At 39.8% G+C, this 23,104-nt stretch overlaps 1 protein-coding gene across 4 annotated transcripts in view; it reads left to right on the forward strand.

The window, feature by feature from the left end:
- The window catches only part of osbpl3b (oxysterol binding protein-like 3b), a 34,698-nt gene that overhangs the window by 9,379 nt on the left and 2,215 nt on the right, over positions 1-23,104 (forward strand). The window contains exons 2-21 of one of the 4 annotated variants that reach the window (XM_039620118.1): positions 6,570-6,719; positions 9,177-9,293; positions 9,967-10,020; positions 10,334-10,447; positions 10,727-10,891; positions 11,099-11,222; positions 11,570-11,647; positions 13,440-13,543; positions 13,736-13,828; positions 13,921-14,080; positions 14,812-14,942; positions 15,610-15,711; positions 16,779-16,916; positions 17,555-17,648; positions 17,759-18,003; positions 19,911-20,048; positions 20,192-20,255; positions 20,357-20,435; positions 20,722-20,866; positions 22,874-23,018. In XM_039620118.1, the coding sequence (XP_039476052.1) occupies positions 6,624-6,719; positions 9,177-9,293; positions 9,967-10,020; positions 10,334-10,447; positions 10,727-10,891; positions 11,099-11,222; positions 11,570-11,647; positions 13,440-13,543; positions 13,736-13,828; positions 13,921-14,080; positions 14,812-14,942; positions 15,610-15,711; positions 16,779-16,916; positions 17,555-17,648; positions 17,759-18,003; positions 19,911-20,048; positions 20,192-20,255; positions 20,357-20,435; positions 20,722-20,866; positions 22,874-23,018 (2,386 nt within the window). In that variant the 5' untranslated portion in view covers positions 6,570-6,623. The remainder of the gene's footprint in view (positions 1-6,569; positions 6,720-9,176; positions 9,294-9,966; positions 10,021-10,333; positions 10,448-10,726; positions 10,892-11,098; positions 11,223-11,569; positions 11,648-13,439; positions 13,544-13,735; positions 13,829-13,920; positions 14,081-14,811; positions 14,943-15,609; positions 15,712-16,778; positions 16,917-17,554; positions 17,649-17,758; positions 18,004-19,910; positions 20,049-20,191; positions 20,256-20,356; positions 20,436-20,721; positions 20,867-22,873; positions 23,019-23,104) is intronic. The other 3 variants (XM_039620120.1, XM_039620121.1, XM_039620119.1) reach the window with 3 other exon arrangements.

The following is a 23,104-nucleotide window of genomic DNA, read 5'->3' on the forward strand; positions in this document are numbered from 1 at the left end:
CTTCTGAGATGAGGGAGTCTTTCCCCACCCTGTTACATCTGAATTACTGTGATGCATCAGCAGCTAATATGAGCTTAAGTGCTATCATTTTTGCAAACATGACTCTATTTCCTAACAAAGCTGCTCTGTGGGGGTTTACCCACGAGTCTTTTATTCTGGTGAGTCACATCCTAATGATGCCTAAAAGCCTGCTATGCATGTCATCCTCACTGGCAGACTCTGGATTTAGTGAAAGGACAGAGGAACATCTGCAACTTGAACTGCAGATGAGTTGCAATAAAGGGCTTTCAGCTTCTGTCAATGTGGTTAGTGCAGCTTAGAGGGACATTAAACCATGTATAACTTAATTTGAAACCTATTGCTGACCAAGGATTTGTTGACAATTCTCTGGTACGCCTTAAATTAAAAAAAGGGAGAGAGAATGGGCTTCATAACAGTGCACAAGGGCTTTGAAAGACTGACGTCTCAACAGCTTGGGAGGTGTGCTTTATCAAGCACTTGCTGACATTTATGATTATTTTGTGTTATTAATCACACGATTAATTGTGATATGAATGTGCTTGCCTTTGAGCATCTTTGTGTGTTATGCAGCTGATACGAGTCCAAACTTTTCCAAGCTTTTATTAATTAGTTTTAGCTCATCGTGTGTGTGTTCGTTGCCTCACTTTGTCTTTTGTGATAGTTCCCATATTGTAGAAAGATACAAAAATCAATTAGACGATAGAACATTTTTCATATTTTTTGGCATTTCGTAGCCTAAACAGTTACTCAGATTCATAAATGATGAAAAGAAATTGCTGGCTGCAGGCTAAGCTATGCCACCCCCCCGTCTATTTTTCTTTCCTTTCTGCTCTGCACTTCTATGTCACCATCCTGTAACGGGCAAAAACACCCCCATATCACAGTAAGACAAGACTAGTCTGTGAGTGAGAAAACCAGGACACCCAGTAAAGGTCATAAGACATCTGTCTCACTGAAGTGTTATGCTAATTTGTCATTACAGAACAACTGTGGGAATCACCCACCCATACTGAAATATTCAATAGATGTTAGTCACCTCTTCATTTAGCCTTTTGTGTTTGAGGATTTTTTAAAACATTATCATGTAAACCCACTAAAGAGTCGCAGTGAGGCTGTACACGACTGCTTATATCATTCTATAAATCAATGAACTTCTGGTAGGCTCACTTTACCTTTTACTGTCTTGTAGACCTATAATAACCCTACATCCTCAGATACAGCTCTATATGTTTTTTAGCTTTATTAGTTTATTATTATTAGTCACACTATCTGTAATGTTTTCATATAGAAAAATGAAATGATTAGTGAGACATTAATATTGGTGAATATTTCACTTGTAATATTGGAGAATATACTGTGTAATATATAAAAAACTTTTAAAAAATCCTATTAAAATTAATATAATGGAAATATTTATTTTTATTCTTTTCAGCTTGTCAATAAAGGGATGTTGCTGTGATGTACATAATATACATGTAAGATGTTAGGGGTGCTGATTTTCTTCATACTGATATTTTATTTAAATCAGCTGCATCAATGGTAATAATTCTTCTTAAAGGTAATTTTCATTTTGCTTGCAAAAGGTTAGCATCTTGTCTCCCACAAACAAAAACTACCCGGCTGCTTGACAATATGTTTTTTTGACTATCTTAAAAGTTTTCTACAATATTTTAAATCAAGCTTTCTATAATATTTTTTACTTCATACATCCATTTTCTCTACTTATTCATTTCAGAATTGCGGTTGAGATGGAGCTTATCCCGACTGTCATAGAGTGAGATCCAGGTCTCTTGCAGAGAGATAGACAGTCGTCCATTCTTACTGCCAATTTAGAATCACAATTAAAATAACATGAATGTCTTGGACTGTAAAGAAGCCAGAGCACCCAGAGAGAGCTCAGAGACACGAGAAAAACATGAAAATTCCACAAGAAAGGCCCCAGTCTGGATTCAAAACTAGAAACTTCTAGCTGTGAGGCAGTGGTCCTAACCACCGTCCTGCCATAGTAGAGCCTTTTCCTTTTTCTTTTTTTTTAACGAACTATAAGCCAATATAAGTCTGTAACAAGCCATCAATTCTTTTAAAAGTTTTATACTTAAGTATTAAATAATCTGACCACTCTAATCCTCAGCAGTTTGATTGAATTCTCTAATGTCAAAATCAAAATTTGTAATTGTGTTAAACGCTGTAATTACAATTGTTATCCTGAATTAGACATCAGGAACATCAGCACATAGAAGCACATAGTAGAATCACAATACTTTTGTACTACCAGAGTCTTTGCTTTGTACCAGGTTTATCCTTGGGCCTCAATGATTTTGATGTGTACCTGGAAGATCATAAATAATTCTTTCTGCGCAATCAGGCTGAGCATCCAAGTTTATAACTTAACAGCCGTATTCTTCTCCATATTAGGATGGCATGGGGGTGCAGTGGTTGCACAGTTGGCTTCCATGAAGGTCCCAGGTTCAGATTCAATCTGGGTGCTTCCTGTGTGCAGCTTGTATCTTATCCCTGTGTCAGCTAGGGTTCTCTCTGGGAACTCTGGTGTCCTCCCACAGTCCTAAAACATGAATAGGGTGAGTTTAATAGGCGATTCTAAATTGGCTGTAGGTGTGAATGTGAGAATTAGCCCTGCAGCAGATGGATGACCTGTTATATGACAGCTGGAATATGCTTCGGAGTGGCCAACATGCTCTGCCATCCTCTCTGTAGCCAGGCCCTGGTTCTTTTGTTTTTTATGGATTTCTGTTTTTTTTATTAATCAAGTGTCTACTAGAGAACAATTATGAGTTTTAATTAAAGAAGGCATATTTTAACAGTTATATTTTTGAATTAATGGAAGTGTCACACATCCCCAGAAGGTATATTTTAAGTTTTAGCTCAAACTACCTCAGAGCTCTGTATATGTCGCAACTTCACTGCTAGCAGCTTAAATTCAGTTAAGCGGTTGCTACCCACACTCCTCACAGTATGAGGGCTTTGAGGAACAGATAGCAACTTGCTCTCTGAGGGGTAATTTTACATGTAAGTAAAGCTAAAATGACTGCACAGCCATTGTCTCGAAGGTCTGTGTGCGGTGATTTTGTCACACAGCACCAGGATTACGATTCTGACAGCGCAGACCAGCATCTTGGGCCTCCTTAGTGTGACTGTCTCAGTGACGGTCAGCTGCTCTGGCAAGAGAAGCTGACTGAAAAATATGTAAATGAGAACAATTTTACTGTGAACTTGGCTGTTAAAAAACAGCATATGTGAGCATGGAGAGTAAAAGAGGAGCAAACTGATGTAAACAGCTGACAAAAAGCCAGCTGAGTCCAGCTTGCACTGAGCACAGAATCACAGTAACCCACAGCCCTTTCTTTTTTTTTAATTGGGTTCAAATCTGCCTTAAAATTGATACTGTTTCTGATTGTTCTTCAATTTTGGCCTTACTCTAACACTGTTTTCTTCCAAGCTAATACATTTTTACCACAGTCACAGTGTATTGTATGTCCTAATGTTATAATTTAGCAAGTGTCCTTCACTGAAAATGGGTAATTATTGGAGCTCTAGCATCTAACACTGCTGTCATGCAGATGAAAGGCTGCGAAGTGGTGTTATATAAGATGAAAGGCTTCCATGAAGGCAGACAGTGTTACAGGCCTTTGCATAGCTGCTGTGATCAGTGGAAAGTGGATGAATAATCAGTGAAGATAAGGATAAACTGGCTGGATAAACACACAGATAAAAAGATAACATTTAATTTGTTATAAATGACGTCTGTCTATAGATTCATTTCTTTCTGTGGAGATTTCAGTAACACCATACAGCAATAATTTAGATACAAAATTTCACAAGCTACATACTGTCCTGCTGTTGGATACATGTATTTGTCTGTCTAGCCACTTTGATCCATTATTGTGGCTGCATTTTGGACACCTTGCTTTGTCAGTGTAAACCACAGCCTGTGGTCTGGAGACAGACGGGCGGTGTAGGCCTGCAGGTTTCAGATGACCACTCCTTTGTCTGTCCAACACACGCGGCTGTAGCCATCACGCTGCACAAAGCTTGCAAATGCAGAGCAGGTAATGCAATTAACCTTGCTGCTGCTTCATATTTAGCACGGAGATGTGGGATGTCTTATTAAATGCAAGAGGCCATTGGTTTTTAACTGAAATTTGTAATTATTTATAGATGTTTTTTCTCTTGCAGTCTGACTACAACTGCAAGAGGAACCAATCATTGTGCTTTTTATATTTTTGCAACATGTTTATTTTGCATTACATATAGTTTGGAGCTAAAGCAGTTCCATAATTAATGTGTGGTTAAATTTACAGTAAACAAATCAACAACACAGCATTTAAGACAATGTCAGGATTTGGTTTTATAATATCCTAATCCCAAATACTGTGGGATTTTAGGATGTTTGGAGAAAACATGCAGATGCCACTTACTGGAAAAAGTACTGTGAAAGACATAATCAGCTCTAACACTAAAATGGGCGTCCTGCATTTCAGACAGAATCTCACAGATGATCACTTAATACAGAAATGAACTCAAGCCAAATGGTCCTAAAAGTCAGTACTGCTGTGCATCTTCAGAGAAGCTAATGACCTGCTGCTTTATGTAGAGTTTGCACAAACACTCAGTGTGCATGGGTTGTTAATCAGCCTTCCATACTATGACAAAGTGCCACTCACATTGCATTAGCAAAATGTGGCTTTATGTGTTGATGTGGTACACCAGGCACATAATGTTAATTAGACTGCGTGTTGTGTGTATTTCCTAAAAAGGTCCAATTATTTTTACACTCAGTTGAAAGATGGTATTATATTTCGCTGATCTTCTCACATCTGACTGCGTCTTCACATGTGACTCTTGTCTTTTCATTTCCCCATCAGCGTCAAGTTATATCATCCCCCATTCAGTGACATTTACTCAGATAATGAAACACAGGTTGAAATCCCACCTTAAAAGGACATGATACTGAGTCTCAACAGGTATATTCAGGTAGAAATTCAGCTTGATTTGAATTTTAGCTTAACTTCAATTACAATAGTAACTTTGATTGTCATTTCAATCAGGAGCACTATTGAAAAGGAGATTAATACACTCACTGGACACTTTATTAGGTCCACTTTGCTAATACAAGGTCTAGTAAAAGATTCAACAAGGCAATGACATGTTAGCATATTGTATTTGCTCCAGATTTGTCAACTGCAAATCCACCACATCCAAAAAGGTTATCTATTGAACTGAGATTTGGTGACTGTGGAGGCTATTTGAGTACAGTGAACTCATTGTCATGTTCAAGAAATCAGTTTGAGATCATTTGATTTTTGTAAGATTTCTGGAAGGAGGCATCAAAAGATGTGGTCTGTGGTAATAAAATGCAATAAAAACACACAGTTAATACAAAGGGGCCCAAACTGTGCTGATAAAATAGCCACTATAACATCTAACTAATTTTGGTGAGCCCATTCAAGATCTAGTCTCAGTTCCCTGTCCTAAGCTGACAGGAGTGGCACCTCGTGTGGTTGTCTGCTGCTGTAGCACATCTGCTTGGTTCGATGTGTTGTGCACTCAGAGATGCTCGTCTGCATATCTTGGTTGTAACAAGGGGTTATTTGAGTTGCCTTCCTATCAGCCTGAAGCGGTCTATCTATTCTCTGGCATCATCAAGGTATTTTCACCCAAAGAACTGCTGCTCACTGGATATTTTTTCTTTTTTACTCTATTCTCTGTAAATCCTAGAGATGGTTTTGGAGTAAAATCCCAGTGTTGACAACCATGTCATGCTCAAAGTCACTTAAATCACCTTTCTTCCTCATTCTGAATCTCAGTTTAAACAATCTACATGCCTAAATGCACTGAGTTGGTCCAATGTGATGGCTGGCTAATAGTTACTTGCCTGTGTGTTCATTAATGAACACGTTAACAGATACCTAATAAAGTGGTTGGTGAGTCTATATACTTGGTGGTAGTGCTCTGTTCTGGGACCTCCTTGTCATTCTACCACCAATACACCCCACACCCCCCTCACCCACCATATACCTCAGAGTACTTGTAAATAACTGATCAAGTCAGACACAGGATGAGTCAGAGGAGCTGGGTGGAGGTGGGTTGCAAATCAGCTTGTAGATGCAGAGCAGTGATAGAGATGCTAAAACAGCTTAAACAGCATATACAACATGAGATTTGCCAGTTTCATGGTTAGACAGTAGCTCTGTGCTTTCAATAAGTAAATCTCAATACGTTGCTCTACACTGTAAGTGTTCTTCAAGCAGAGGATTTGGATTTGTGTGGCCGTTAAATGCTGAAATAGTGCGATATGAATAATTTAAATCTGTGGTCTCTTCATCTGCAGTCCAATTTAGATCCTCTAGTCCTGTCAGTCATCTTTGTTTGCTGATGTTGCGAAACTTTGAGTAGCTTTTGGAGATGGAAAAACTGATCACTCTAAATAGCCTAATGTATTTTTCAGTGGGATCTAAAAGGCTCGTAAAGTATTCAAACCATCTCCGCCCCCCTCTCCCCGACCTCTTCTCCACTCCTTCTTCTCTTAGAGTAATGTTCTTTGTACACCAGCTGTAGCCTGGACCCGGCAAACCTGCAGCAAGATGAGCTCGGAGGATCGCGGCTCAGCCATGTCACAGAAGATCTCCTCCCTGTCACGCAGCAACAGCAGCTCTTCATCCAAACATGACAGCCGACAGGTAACACTCGCGTTATACTTACAGACGTTTTCGCTGGTGTCATGTATGTGGAAGGGAGGAAGGCTGGATTTTTTTTTCCCCATAATGAAGATTTAATTGAAAAAGTTGTAACTGCCAGTCCTCAGATATTTTTCTCTGCCTCCTAGGAATTATAATACAATAGTAGATCTAGCTACGTTTTGTTTTATAGATGTCATGCAGCAAAAACTAAAAGCTGCCTAAAAGGAGGCGTTTTTTCATTAGGATTTTCCTACCCCTTCCTCACTATAAAACCAGGGTATTTCTACAAATGTGGAAGACATTGGAGTGCTCTGAATTACTAAACCGCAACAGTATCCTCCAAAGTAATTCTCTGACACACCACATAAAGAAGATGCTGGCACCATGAACAAACTGTTTTGCATTTGCATCGAGCGTTTATCTGCAGGCTGTCGACTCATTAATTTTTCATTACCAAAAACAGCCTTTTCCTTTTGGAAATGAAAGTAATAAAGTCCTACTCTAGTACTGTCCACAGGACAAACAGACACTTAAGGCTCATCACTTTGGGGAAGCAGAAAGTGGCGAAAAAAACATTCTCGTTGGCAAGAAAAACTTTGAATAAGGAAATATTCTGACTGTCGTGACACTGTTATGTGGGTTCAGTTGCATTCAGAGAGAGCTTGGTAACCATTTTTTCCCATTTGTTCCAAACCAAACCCTCAATATTTAATTTGTAAAGTGTTTTTGTAAATGATAACACATATCAAAATGTGGTGGAATGGACAGGATGTCTAAATGCAGTAGTCTGAACACATTCACAGTTTATAATTATGTAATGCTGAAACAACGCTGTCTTCTCGGCGCTCCTATCAGAGCCTTGTTACTCAAAGTGTCTCTTGACCTTGAGGAACAGTGTCCAGGCAGTGTGTGACAATGACGCACTGTGTGACTGTGCTGCCCTGGAGCCGTGACGAACACTGAGGGAGAGTCGAACTGTAGCCTGCTGGCCACGCCCTTGTTCAATCCCCTTCAGATATGAGGGTTTATTTTAGATTGCCTCACCCACCAGCATTCAGCCTCTCTGACTGATACAGTGTGTTTTTATACAGTCAGGGACACACTGACACAACAAGCAAGGATTAACCTCTCCCAAGTGCCCAACGTCCCTCCTATGGTGTAACACGTACATGATTTATACTTAAGTTGGATAATTGAAAGATAAGCCTGAGGTGTAATATGCCATCATTAGCATTATGAGTTCATATGAGTTGATTTGTTAATTATTTCTAATAATTTCTTGCACATTGACAGTAGATGTGTAAACTGCCCTTCATAATGTTTTCAGTTTTCTTATTATGTCAACTTAGCAGCACAAAATTAATGAAATGTACTTACTCTTTTACACCTGCATCATTTTCTAATGACTGTATGTTGAAAACTGTTTTTGGGTCTCCATTACCAACTAAGGTCACTGCGTCATAACTACTTCACAGCCCACTACTGTTCCTCGGGGTTATTTTTGCTGGCTGCATGCCCATTCCACTATTATTTATAGGCTTACTGCTAAGTAGTCATATGAAAATAATCTATAACATTGGCTCATTTGAATGATAGACCCCTTTCTGTTGATTAATCGTCTTATTGTTTCAGCACTGATAGAAACTAAAAGCGAAATAGTTCACAAATGATAAATTATTCTGTGCCCACGACGGTATTACAAAAGCCTCTGTTATACTATTCATCCTCCGTTCCTGGAATTCTCACTCCTGAAACACATAACAAAGCTATCTGGATTAGTCCGTGATGAAATATCATCTTAATCTCTGTATTGCAGGGGATTTGGGCTTGACCGTTCTAATCTCATTCAGGAAATTATTATTATTGTGAAGAGTGAGATTAAACAGGTAAGCTAATTTTGTAAATTCAATTCAATTCACTTTTATTTATATAGCGCCAAATCACAACAACAGTTGCCTCAACCAGCTTTATATTGTAAGGCAAAGACCCATTAATAATACAAAGAAAACTGAGAAAAACCCCAGTAATCACATGACTAACTATGAGTAAGCGCTTTGTTGACAGTAGGAATGAAAAACTCCCTTTTAACAGGAAGAAACCTCCAGCAGAACCAGACTAAGGGAGGGGCAACCATCTGCTATGACCGCCCATGAGGGGAAAGAAGTCTGTATAACTTCACCCTGAACACCTTATTACATAGGGCTACATCTATAAAAAATGCTTATCTTCCACTTATAGAGCCTCCTGCCGATTGACTGACACTGATGAAAGTGTGGCATCAAATTTAAATAACCCCAGCAGCCAAAGATTATAATATGCTTCGAGTGTGATTATGGCACTTGCTGAGTGGTTGATTCGCTCAGTTCCATTTATAAATCCTCCTCTGAAACTTTGATTTGCATAGGCGTGCAGATGTCTGTCGTCTCAGAGTTCTCATAAACCATTGTATTCCAACAGGACAGCTGGGAAATAGTGGAAGGCCTGCGTGGAAGCTTCAGCAGTGTCCAGGAGCCTCAGAAACAGGAGGGCTACATGATGAAAAGAAGAAAGTGGCCAATGAAGGGCTGGCACAAGGTAACATGGAGCACCTGTGTGGTCTTCGTGTGACCCATGTGACTCATCATTCAGAGTAGTGATACTTTAAGCCTTGACAGCTTAACGTCATTTCATTGTCCTCGTTTCACACGGCACTTTTTAGGCACTTCCCTCTGAAAATCTGCTGACACGAGTCATTTGTGTTTTAAACTAATTGAATGAGCTTATGTAGTAGATAATTTGACTCGCAGAGGAGTCACATGTGACCAGGGTCAGCGCCTGTTTACACTCTGTCTGAAAGCTTTTCCTGGGATAATGCCTAGATATCTTGGTGGTCCTCTCAGATGCATTAGCTGATGGCCTGTTGGTTACTAGGGTTGTATACATTTAGTATTGACTTGCAGTCGGAGCTTTTTAGGTCTCTGTGCTTTCAACAGTCTGATTCTGTTGATGTACAGTAAAAGCACCAAGAATCGCATTTACAAATTGAGTGGATGAGACATATTGCAAGTGAGTGAGAGGAAGTGTAATAAAGGAAGACAGATGCAAGACAATAGCCTGGAATGGCATGCATCCCACTGCAACAACATGCATTTTAGGAGACTACCATGACCTCAGACTCATAACACTGACTTTAGATTTGCTGTCAGGGATGTTGCATATCATGTCCAGTTGTATCTCATAGGCTGATTGTCCTTCTCTCTCCCTCCAGAGATACTTTTTCCTGGACAAGGGTATCCTAAAGTATGGCAAGTGCAGTGCTGATGTGAGTACAAAAGGCTGCTGGCTGAATGCTGTGTGAGCTCATCATTTACAGAAGATTAAAAAGGACACTTGATGTCTTTTTTTATTGTTCTTGTCAGGCTGCTGACCGCCTGTGCCCAGAGATACAATAGGCCCTAATTCTCTCTCAATCTCCTCATTGTTGATAGCAATCAGACTGTGTATTTTACCTACAGATCACACATAATTACGCATGGGCCGCGTCACAGCCTAAAAGGGATTATTATTTTATGCATTGTTTGTACTGAGTTTCATCTGTTGCATTCATAACATTGAGCGCTGTCTTCAACCAACAGATTGAGAAAGGGAAGCTGCATGGTTGCATTGATGTGGGTCTCTCTGTCATGGCCATTAAGAAGAAGGCCAAGTGCATCGATCTTGATGCCGAGGAAAACATCTATCACCTGAAGGTAAACCACAAGGCTAATAAAGACAAGGGAATCCCTATAGGCTTAAATTAGGGGTAGCTATAAGGGGTTAAACATTTTTTTCCCAAGTTTTTGCTTTTTAATTCCTGGTACAGATGCCATCATTAAAATGACTTCAGAATGACCTCATGTGATATATATGTGTGCCAGAGGGAATAACTGCTCACTCCGTACCTGTGTGTGTGTGTTTTTCCACTGACACACCTCTTCCATCTTACTTGCCCTTGTGCTGATTTTCTGATTGCGGTATCTGCTCTACAGATTAAGTCTCAGGAGCTGTTTGATGAATGGGTATCCAAGCTGCGTCACCATCGTCTTTATCGGCAAAATGAGATTGCCATGTACCCTAACGAGAAGTCCTTGTTCTATCCCCATTATGCCTCCCCGAACTCCCCTGGCATCGCCGAGGGGCCCCCTATTAGAAAGGTATAACTGTGCGCCACACAGCATGCTGTTACTGAAAATGGTCGGGTCTGTTTAAAATGAAAATGAAAAAAAAAAAGATGTGTTTTTCATCATGAGCATCATTATTCCATGTGTTGTATTTAATGAAGTGAATTCCCTCTGCTAAAAAAATTAATGACACAGCCAAAGTGTTTTTGAACTGACCTTTGGGTCTCTTTGTTACCGCAGTGCCTGACTATACGAAGGCAGTCCACAGTGCATCATGCCGCAGCTTTCCCTTTAAACTCCAACAGCCAAGCAAAGGTAGCTGCCTGGCTCCAGTCATCTGACGAAATGGACAAATGCTTCAAAGGTGAGAGACAAGAGCAGCCTCTCATGATTTGATTTTTTTGCACTTATTGGGGCCTTTCTGCAAAATTTCCACAAAAAAGAACTTGCCTGGCAAAAATGGGGAGAGCTCATAGCTCTAAGACACATTGTTTAATTTGGGATTTTTATCTCTGTCTGAGATAATTTGCACTTTTATTGAAGTCATAAGATGCATTCTTGTACTAGTTGTTTAAAAATCTTCAATTTTCCACCTGGATGATGATCCCCAATGTGATTACGGTTTTGCTGAGGAAAATAATCAACTCAGATAAAGCCATTTAAAATTTAACCGTACCTTCCTCGTATTGTGCTTTTGGCTCTTTTTTGCAGTCCTTAATCTGTGGAAATGCACTCTTCCTTGTGGTAGAGTGTATCATGATGCTGCTGCTGCCATGGCTGGTCTGTTTGGTGTGTATCAAATTTTATGTGGGTGGTACATGTTAAACTAATATCTGCACGAACGCCACAACCCAAGGTTTCCCAGCAGAGCGCTATATTGTGCTACAATGATCGATGTTATTCACTTCACTTGGTTTTATTGTTGTGGCTGATCGGTGAATATGATGCAGATAAGTAAGAGAGGTCATGCAAAGTTTCCTGCTTACAACGATGCTACCGATACCAGTCAAAGATATTAGATTGTTAGAGAGCCCAGCTTTTTCATTTATACCCTTTTCCTGCTTCTTGTCAGGGTCCGGGTCATGGAGGAAGCGATCTAACCATTTCTAATATATTTATGTTAGTTGGGAAATGCTTCTATAATTGTGTACGCCTGCTGTCTCATTTGCAAGTTAGATGAGGCTGGCAGAGTGGTGATCATAAAGAAACAAAGCTGGTGATTACTAATGCACTGTTTGTCTCAGTTTTCATTCATTAAGATTCTGATGATGTGCTGTCAGCACTTTGTAATCCAGAAACTTTGGAAAATGGACACAACAACTGATGCGCACATTTACAAACAGAACATGGTTTCAGTTGGACTGGTGCTTATTTAGTTGTCTGTCATTTCATTATTTTTATGTTCAAACACTGTCACAATTTGAACATCTGTTTATGAGACCTCTCTATATGAAACCATGGCAAAGCCAGTCCTTTGGAGAGAAAGAAATCCACATGGCATTGTTTTTAATGGATGGCAGCAATGATTGATGATGATTGAAGGGTAGACTTTCAGCTCTAATTCAAAGGGTCTGACAAAAGTATTTCATTAACAGATATGAGATTAAACATAATCCCGTAAAATAATAGGACACATTAACATAATTTTAAATTTAATATTTATTTTTAATACTTGACTGCAAAGCATGCAAGCAGTTTCCTCCCTTGAGATGCTCTGCCAGGCCTTTACCTCAGCCACCTTCAGTTGGTGTTTGTTTGTAAGTCTCTCTGTGTTTATTATCCGTGTTGGGCTGAGATCAGGTGACTGACTTGGTTTGCACTTTGTGGTAAGCTGTCTGTATTTGCATTCATGAAAGTGTCACTTGACTTTGACAATGATACAACTATCTCCAATGATAATACAATCATAATCTACTTTAGTCGTCTTCTGTTGTCTTTCAGGGATTCAAAGTTCAAAGGCACTGAACGCAATTTTAGTACTTAAAATCGACTTAGGATCTTTAATTTGTCATAGACTAAATAAAGAAAAAGCCTCACTGAGCTCAGCCTCACTGTTTGTCAGTTGTTAAATTAGGGTCCTTTGTCTTGGACATTTGTCAGGTCGTGGACAGTTCGGATTGATTATCTCTTGCCTTTGACTAACCTTCTCTTTCTGAGGCAGATGCAGTTTGAAGGTGTTTTTCTGATTCTGGTAATGTAAGAGGTTTTTAGGCTTGCTCTACAGGCTGCTGTTCATGCTTGAAAAAGATGCAAAAAGCAGAAATAGATATCTTGGGAGGTGAATCGCCAAACTGAGGACTCTATTTGAATAAAGCATATATAACATAGTGCATATGGTTCAGTAAGCAGATGTGGCATCCTCTAACTTTGTCAAACTGAAATCACCAAACGTGTTGATGACAGATTAGGATATGTCAGCCCTCTCTGCAGTTTCTACAGAGACTGGTTATTGAGTTCACTTAATAGGCCCAACTAACACATGCCTGCCCTTTTTCTCACCTTAGCCTTTTTAACTGTCTTGTTTTCTTTTTCACTTTGTACCTCCTTTTATAACTATTAGTGTTTTTCCTCATCCCGACAGACTTATCAGTATGTGAGGCCTATCTCCTAGAGCTTAACCACCTGCTTCAGAGTATGGAAGTAATTCACCGGACTTATTCTGCTCCATCCATCCAAGCACTGCAGGTCAGCGCTGCAGTATTTCTGGTTACTTTACATGCAGGGCAACTTTTTTGATGATACAAAACATTATTAAGTTATTTTCTGTTGACCTTAACTCACCTCTTATTAAATATAGAAGCCATAAAAAGCCTTCCTTTAAAGACAAAAAAATCCTCTATGGCCTGATTGTCAATAATTTCACATCTGCTCTCTTAGACGTCTACTTTTGACAGCCCCAAAAAAGAAAAGAGACTTCCAAAGAAGTGGCGCACTAAAAACTACAACAAAGATGTCAAAACAACTCTGCAGGTAGACAACATGACAGAGACGTGTGATCATGCTTAATTTGTTTTTATATTTCATTGTGAGTATCTCCAGTTTTTCTTCCTGCTCTGCTCTAGGTACCGAGCTGCATCTCTTCTGGCTCTGTCCGCCTCCATGCCTCAAACCCCAACCTATCCACTGCTGCACTGAGCAATGATAAAGCCGATCCTGAATCCCTGGACTCCCCTTTTGATGTGGCCAAGCTGCAAGAAGACTTCTGTCGTGTTGCCACCAACTGTGAGTGAAAATAATTTAACAGTTTTATGAACTCTAGTTTCAGATAAAACTCTATAAAGCACACATTTTTAAAACTCCTCAATCTGCTTCCGATAAATCTGCACGAAAGCTAAGACTGGTGTGGTGTTGCTACTTCTAACAAGTTGAAGTGTTAGTTGCTGTTAGTTATGTGGACGTCTTCTAGCTGTTATTAAGTCAGAAGTTTGTTTTTTGTGCCACAAAACCTGTTAAATCTCTTTGTAAGGAAGTGGCTGACGCATAGAGGATGAATATAATTTTCCTTCTGTCCTCTTTGGAATTTTCTATGCAGATTCTTGGTGCTTGACATGGAGTAATGAAATTCATTTGTTTTTTACATAAAGGCTTTACAGTTTTAAACTTACTCCAGAGAACTGCTGTCAGTTCTGCTGCTATTTAAACTGCTGAATTTATGCACACATTTAAAATTATGGAGCTAAAGATGTGTGATGGGCTTAATCATTTATAATGGCAGGGTTTTTCAAATAATGATCTTTCCAAAGCAGTGATTATAACGTGAAGTGAAGTGGTGAAATGAATGTTCTAAAAACTAAAGCTGTGGCTTACTGAGCATTAGGAGACAATGAAAATTTCATGTTTTATTTAGTGCGGTGCAGTGGACTATCACTGTATGTGACTAAGTTGCTCTGAACGAAATAAAAATTGGCTCACTGTGAAAGATTCCCTCTTTTTGTGTCTCTTGTTGCTCCCAGTGCATACAACCATGAAGGCAGCCCTGAGCACACTGACATCAGAGAGAGAGAGATTAAAACAATGCCTGGATCACGAAACCTGCCCCCCCACCTCTCCACAAGTTGTAAATCTGAAGAACACGCTGGCTGCGGTATGTGAAATAACACACCACCTTGCACATTGTTTGCAAGCGGATGTTTTCACCAGAAATAGGTATTAGCTGTTCTCCTTTTTTACTTCCTTTTTAAAATTTTTTTTGCTTTTACACTTCTCTCGTATGTCGTGTCCTCCCACACCGTTTGTCAAGCGTGACACATTTACGAGTATTTTAGAGGGATTGCTAGCTGCTGGTATGATGTCAGCCCCCCTAAATGAGACCGCATTCAACAGTCATGTTTCCTGTGGCTGCTGCCTCCCACCAGAGGCTTGTTTTTCTGTTTTCTGTCTTTGGTTGTACATGTTCATTGTCATGTAGTCAGCGAAGAAATGTGTTGGCGTCGAGACCGCACAAATTCTAATGCGGCACAAGTATTTCTTTACACATTCAGATTTGTGTGGTGTCTGCTATAGCCTGCTGGATTTAAGCTTTTAGCTTTTCTTATTGGTTTCTCTGGTTTGCTTACTCTGTTCCACTTGACATAATAACAGGTGATAGCATGCCTCTCCAGTACGTAAATGGGTAAATGTGACGTTTACTGATTTTCTTGAGATTACACAACTCCAAATTAGCCTGGTGTTGATGTGTGCTGAGGATTTCAAGCATTTCAAAGCTCGGGTGTTTGCAGTAATCAGTGTTTAAACTGGTTATTTTTTTCCAGGCTTTAGCCCAGAACTCAGAGCTGAGAGAACGCCTGTGCAAGATTCATGCTGAGTCCCAGATCATAGAGCCCACACTAATAACGCTCACTGCCCCTGTGCAGGTGGGTGCAGGAATGCAGTGACTCGATTCCCCCACCTTCATGACGATTATTCTTATATATCTGTCTTTATTTTTATCCCCCGCAAGCTTGAATTTGCCACAGAATGAATAAGCTGTCCTTTTCCTCTCATCTAGAATCAACAAATGTCACTCTCCTCTCACCCCCTCATTCAACTCAGTCAATATGAGAAAAATTAACAGAACTTTCTTTTGGGGAACACTCCATCTTCCTCTCAGCCTTGTCGTTGCATAACCAGACGTCTCACCGTGACACGGTTCAGAGGAAGGCTTCGAGCTCCATATAATCGTCTTCTAAAGGAAACTCTTTGCTCGTTTAATCGGATTTGCTGATCACACAAAGCGAGCCGATCTGCTTAATTGTGTCCCTGGAAATTTGTCGAACACACAGAGCAAAACTAATACGCCTCCTCTGAGAACATCTCCATGTTAATTAATCAGCTTCACCAATAACAAGGGGTAGATTGGGACGCTCAAGTCCATGTGTGGAAAGCTATCTCATATTGGCATCAACTGCATGCTTGTCAGTTATTTTCTGAGATGTGTGCAGGGCAGGCATGCAGCCTCACTTCTCACTGTAATTATTCTTACTTTATTTAATACAGTAGTATATTGTCAGGCAGTCTCTAGGTAGGAATAAATTGACTTATGAAATTTTGATTCTGAAGTGTTCATGTTTTCAGCAGTTCATCATTTGGCCTATTTGACTGATAACAGTATGATTGGATGCAGACACACCCATGTTGAGACGACTGCATAATGTCACTCAGCTGTTTGTTAATGTTTATAAACCTATACATTTGTTAAATCAGTGAAGAAATTAAAAAAAGTGTATGATGGGTGTGATGTCAGCCAATATATTTTCAATTATGTATTATAAATGACTGTCTTTCAATATATTGCAGATTAAATTTGTGGGTGTTGCGATCGTCATACTCTGCATGTTGTGATTGTGTTGTATTCTCAATGACACTGTGATTGCCACCCCGGGAATGATGGTGGGGCCCTTTTCTGTGTTCCTATTATAGCTGTGGACATTGTTTCTCTTAGAAACAGGAATCTGTAGATGAAGCCCATCCCCTCGTACACCAAGTATCCAATGAGAGCAGAGCTTCAATCGCGGAGTCTTTGTCCGAGTTCTTCGACGCACAGGAGGTTCTGTTATCTGCTAGCTCTTCTGAAAATGAGGTAAGTGTGGAGACTAAACTGTTTGTCGTCAGTAGTCGTGATGTTGGGTCTTTTTGCTTGTAGCAAACTGATGTTTAGAGCTACATAATGGAATTATCATTGCTGTTGATGTTTGGAGTAATTTGTCTTGTTTACACAAGCACAACCAGAACAAAATCTCCACCAGTGGCTCTTACTTTATTTATTGCCTGTCACCCAGGATTTCTTCACTTTTGTCTCTGTGTCTGATAACTGGCCTAAATTTTGTAACCACACTGGACAATTCATGGTATTTTATTAGAGAAAGGGGGGAAAATGCCATTTAACTTAACGTCCTGTAAGTCTTAAATCCATTTTTTTATGATATGTGTCATAAAACAAATCTGCCCTATGTTAGTTCAGCTTCCTCTTCCTTCAGTGCTCATGTGGCATACTTGATGAGGTAGCACCTGGAGCGGAAGCAATGTGAAAATGAAAGTTAATTACTTTCATCTAAAAATACAGCGAGCCGAGGTACAGCTCTGCCACCATGTCCTAAGAGAACCTTCATCTCCACCACTTTAGATCTTCTGCAGATGTGACAAGATGTTAAAAGAGACCCGTTCATTCCCTTTTTGTCGGTGATATTAAAACAACTTGAATATTTTTTTTCTTTGTAGGTATCAGAGGATGACTCATATATCAGTGACATTAGTGACAACATTTCCATGGACAACTTCAGTAATGAGACCGAAAGTGAAAGACCAAACTCGGGTAAAGTCATTACAGTACTGGCCTTGGGGCACTTTTATGCGTTTATATACAAATGACATTTTTGTACACTGGCTTGTCAGTATGTATTATCAAGGTGTCCCTCTTTTCAGGCTCTGTGGAAGAAGGCACTGTTCGTTATCGCCGTAGATCCTGTCTGCCCACACCCAGCCCGAGCAACACCTCCATCAGCTTGTGGAACATCCTTAGGAACAACATAGGCAAAGACCTTTCCAAGGTGGCAATGCCTGTGCAACTTAATGAACCCCTCAACACCCTGCAGAGACTGTGTGAGGAGCTGGAGTACAGTGAGCTGCTAGACAGGGCCGCCAACACACAGGACCCTTTTGAACGTATGGTGAGAATGCAGTTTCGCTGTTTGAGTGCGTGGGCTGGGCCTTTTTTGTTCAGCTTACTTGTTTACTTTCATGAGAAAAAGAGCTGCTGTTGGTAAGACTAGCGTGACAAGTAAGAGATGCCGTATATAGCCAACTAGAGCTAACGCACAATTGTTGCTGGTTGGCTTTCAGGGACTGCGGTGCACTGCCTTTACGTGAGAGAGTCTGATCTACCTGTAAGATTTTTAGCAGGAAGACGGCATGATGAGTTTTGCACTGACTAACTTTGTAGTTTTTTGAGATAGACCCTGTGGAATAAGACAAATAAGACATATGCACAACATACAGTAAATACATTCAGCAGTCACTTTATTAGGTATACCCTGCTAGTACCAGGTTTGACCCCCTGTTGCCTTTAGAACTGCCTTAATACTTCATGGCATTGACTCGACAAGATGCTGGAAACATTCTTCAGAGATGAGGGTCAATATTGATACGATGCCATCACACATGCTGAAGATTTGTGAATGTCCTTATCCACCACATCCCAAAGGTGCTCTATTGCATTGAGCTCTGATGACTGGGGAGGTCATTTGAGTTAAGTGAACTCACTTTCATGTTCAAGAAGCTGGTTTGACATGATCTGACCTTTGGGACGTGAAACATTAATCTACTGGAAGTAGCCATGACAGCATGAGTAAACTGTAGTTATAAATTATGAATATAGCCAGCAACAACACTCAGGAAGGCTGAAGCAATGCTCAGTTGGTCTTATGGAACCCAAAGTGCGCTAAGAAAATATCCATTACACCGTTTCATGTTGGATCCATGTGATTTACGTCCAACTAGGAAACATCTTTCCAATCTTCTATTGTTCGATTTTGCTGAGCCTCAGTTTCCTGTTCTTAGCTGACAGGTATGACACATGGTGCGGTCTTCTTCTCCTGTAGTCCATCTGCTTCAAGGTTTAATGATGGTGTTGTGCACTCGTAGATGCACGTCTGCATACCTTGGTTGTAAGAAGTGGTTATTTCAGTTACTGTTGCCTTCCTATCTGTATGAAGCAGTCTATACATTCTCCTCTGACCTCTGGCATTATCAGTTCTTTGCCAACCCCAGGAAATGTGTTTGTAGGCAAATCCCAATCAGCACTTTGCAAAGTACTCAGATCTGTCATCAACAACCTTCAAAACTCACCTAAATCCCCTTTTTTCCTCATTCTGATGATCACTTTGAACTTCATTAGGTCATCTTATTCAGAGCCTAAAGTCACTGAGTTGCTGCCATGTGATTGACTGATTAGATATTTGCTTTAACGAGCAGTTGACTGGGTGTGCCAAACAAAGTGGCTGGCCAGCGTAAGTGTAAAAAGGAAAAGCAGCTGATGTTAGAGTCAGTACAAATACTGACAGTTTATTAATCCCATGAGAGGCAATTTGTTTGGACTAACGAGTTATAAAACATCACAGGGAGACAAATAAATGAAAGAAAAAAATTGTGCTGAATGAAAAAAAAGTCCATAAATAAAATCCATAAACAAGCTCAATAAATACCAATATAAAAGTTCAAATAAGACCTTGACAAACAATGTTTAGACCTACAGAGCATCACAAACGGGCCGAAAGCTCCAGGCTGTGGCCTCTCATTATGAGGTAGAGAAGCTATCAGTGCTCTCTCGGTTTACTGAAACTACTGGAGGACTATTCAGACACTTACTCTGCTCATTAGGCTAAAAAGAAGCGGAAATTAGAACTGCTAAGAATCAAATTGGGATTTGACTTTCATTATTAAGCAATAAAGTAACACACATATAATATTAAATTAAATGGATGATAGAGCTCAGTTCAGTGTTCACTCAGTCACTCATCCTGTAATAAAAATTACAATTAAAGTGGTACTTGCTGCTCAGGTTTATCCTTTTTTGTAGATATACATCGCTACATTCGTTGTGTCCGGTTATGCATCCAGCTACTACAGAACTGGGGGAAAGCCTTTCAACCCTGTTCTTGGAGAAACATATGAATGTGACCGGCCGGATAAAGGCTTACGATTTGTTGCAGAGCAGGTATGAATGATTCTTGATTTGTTATCTGACTGGATTCATATGAATATTTACGTTTTTATGTTTTATTGTATAGCACTGTTCAAAAAACTCAACACAGAGCTCTTTGTGTGATTAACAAAGCATTTTAATCCCCTTTACATCAGGTCAGCCATCACCCACCAATCTCAGCTTGCCATGCAGAGTCTAAAAATTTTATGTTTTGGCAAGGTACTGGAATATTGATTTTGATCCATTGTCAGCGATCGTAAATACTAGAAGAGCACCTGTTTGTCTGGAATGAATGTTCATTTGTTCAATTGTTTTTGCAGACGTGAGGTGTAAGAACAAGTTCTGGGGAAAGTCAATGGAGATTGTTCCTGTGGGGACCACTCATGTAACTCTGCCAGGGTGAGTCTCTTCTGCCTCATTTACATTGGCGCTGGACAGACCCCTGCCTGGGCATTGTGCAGACGTGTAGAGAAAATCACGCAGCGGGGGTTTAGCACGATTCACAGTATTTTTCCTCTCCTGTTCTTTTTCCATTCAGATCAGTAACAATTCCCCACTCTTCGTCTGTGGTGGAAAAATGTTTTCATATTTTATTTTTGTGTCTGAACCACATACAGATACAGATAAATTATTTATATTATAACTCTAATATGTAACAGTGTCCATATTTTTTGGAAAATGACAGATTTGGAGACCATTACGAGTGGAACAAAGTGACCTCTTGCATCCACAACATTCTCAGTGGGCAGCGCTGGATCGAGCACTATGGGGAGATCACCATCAGAAACTCCAGCAGTGATATTTGTCAGTGCAAGATCACTTTTATTAAGGTAAGGTAAACATATGCAAGGCATCATCCAGCCTGATGGCCTCTATAACAAACTCTGACAACATTTATAATGCAAAATCTTCAGGAACAAGACCTTATTTGCAAGTTTTAGTGACTCTTTTATTATTATGTCATTTATCGCAGTCTCATTTCAAACCTCTTTCATCTACTGTCAGACTTTAAATCAAATAAAAACTTTTTAAAGACGCTTAATTTAAATTATCTTTAGGTTGTTACACAATACACATAAAATGTTCCTGTTGTATTAAATAGAAAAACAGCGAACACATGAATTAATATTTAAGTAACATTTACATAAATATGACATTAATAAACTGAACATGCTAATATTTTCATTAGGAGTGACCAGAAAGGACAAGATTAGAAACGAGTGTATCAGAGGAGCAACTCAAGTTGAATGGGTTGGAGATAAAGTGAGATGGTTTGGACAAGCGCAGAGGAGGGATGGTGAATGTATTGGTCCAAGGATGTTAAATATGGAACTGCCAGGCAGGAGGAAAAGACCACAGAGAAGATTTATGGATGTAGTGAAGGGTTGGTTTGACAGACGAGGAGGCTAGGGATAGAGGGAGATGGAGGCAGATGAGCCGCTGTGGCTCCCTAAATGGAGCAGCTGAAAGAAGATTACATGAATAAACTTACCACATAGCTACATTTATAAATAACATCTAAAACACAAAGGCAGATTAAATTGTATTTGGTGTGATTGCATTGTCGCATCACCAGATGCATTATTCATTAATGGCGTACATTTCTGAAAAACCCAAAGTAATCTGTAACAGTTAGAGTGAAGTAGAGAACTGCACTGAAGATTACTTTGCAGGACCACGAAAAGTAATTTATTTCTGAAATAGAAAATAGGATTTCTTTGTTTTTTCTCCAAACAGTTTTGGAAGCATGTTGGATGAATATATTGTAGTCACAAATCAGTTTATGAAAAGGTGCTCTACTGTGAGGCGACAGGCTTGTTTCATATTCATACCAGAGCGCTTTTCTGTAAAAGCAATCAGCCATAATGATGGCTACCACATTAGCATGTCCCTCTATGAATCTCAGGGGCTCGTGGACTGATCAGCAACAACATTAAAACCAGCTGCCTAATATCATGCCTGTCCACGTTGAACTGTCAGAGCACAACACAGGGTCCACAGAACCTCTTCAGTGAATCTTTCGGGGCTTTTAGCTGGGATCTCTATGTATCCCACATTTGACTGATCAAACTGACATCTTGGAAATTTGGAAATGCTTGACTAGGATAAGATCAGATTTGCTTTACTTATCTGAAATGTTTAGAAATAACTACGTGACAGCACAAATAACTCAATAACTGAAAAGCTCAATAGAGTAAATATAATATCACAAGCATGGAAAGGTAAGAAATGTAACTAAGGTACACTAAAGAAGGAGGGCTCAATCAATGAACTCAATCAATCAAAATCTATTAGATACATGCAGGTATGAGGTGTACAAAATGTTCTGCATTTGTCCTCGCAACAGCAGAGGTGAAACAGGTATTAGAGAAAGTGGTCCACTGCCTGCCCAGTAAGTGGTGCAGATGGGGTCCAGGTTATCCATTACTTATCTACCATAGCCACAGTCATTTATATGACTTCTCCGTTACCTGATGGAGGAATCTACACAGTGTGTTTATCCAAACTGTTGCTCTTCCTTCTATACAGATGGTGTTTTACACCTGCATGCCAACAAAACCCAAAAAACAAATGATCTTTTTTTTCCTCTTTTTTTTAAACTATGGAGTCATTTGCCAAGAGGAGAAGGTTAATTGCTTTAGTGTGCGTCACTCGAAAGACCTCTTGAAGCTGTGCAGTATAAGTCAAGACATGCCAGAACACATTATGCACCCTAATCTCTCATTAAACACACCAGTCCACAAGAGCAACATCTGCTGACTGCAAGAGACACTGTCGTGAGCTGTGTGTATTCTTTCATACTCACCCACTATAACACGCTGCTTTTTTTCTAACAGGCCAAATACTGGAATTCGAGTGTAAATGAGATAGAGGGCACTATCACAGATAATAAAGGAAAGGTTATCCACCGACTCTTTGGAAAGTGGCACGAAGCGGTTTTCTGTGGAGACCCGCCTTCAGCTACATGCATCTGGAGAGCAAGTATGACAAGAGTCTCTCAAAATTAAGTAGAAAAAAAACCTCTTCAATAATGCGTCTCCCTGTTATAGCTTCTCATGCTGTTGATG

The sequence above is a fragment of the Oreochromis aureus genome, linkage group 11 (assembly GCF_013358895.1).
Source record: "Oreochromis aureus strain Israel breed Guangdong linkage group 11, ZZ_aureus, whole genome shotgun sequence".
Classification (NCBI taxonomy): Eukaryota; Metazoa; Chordata; class Actinopteri; order Cichliformes; family Cichlidae; genus Oreochromis; species Oreochromis aureus.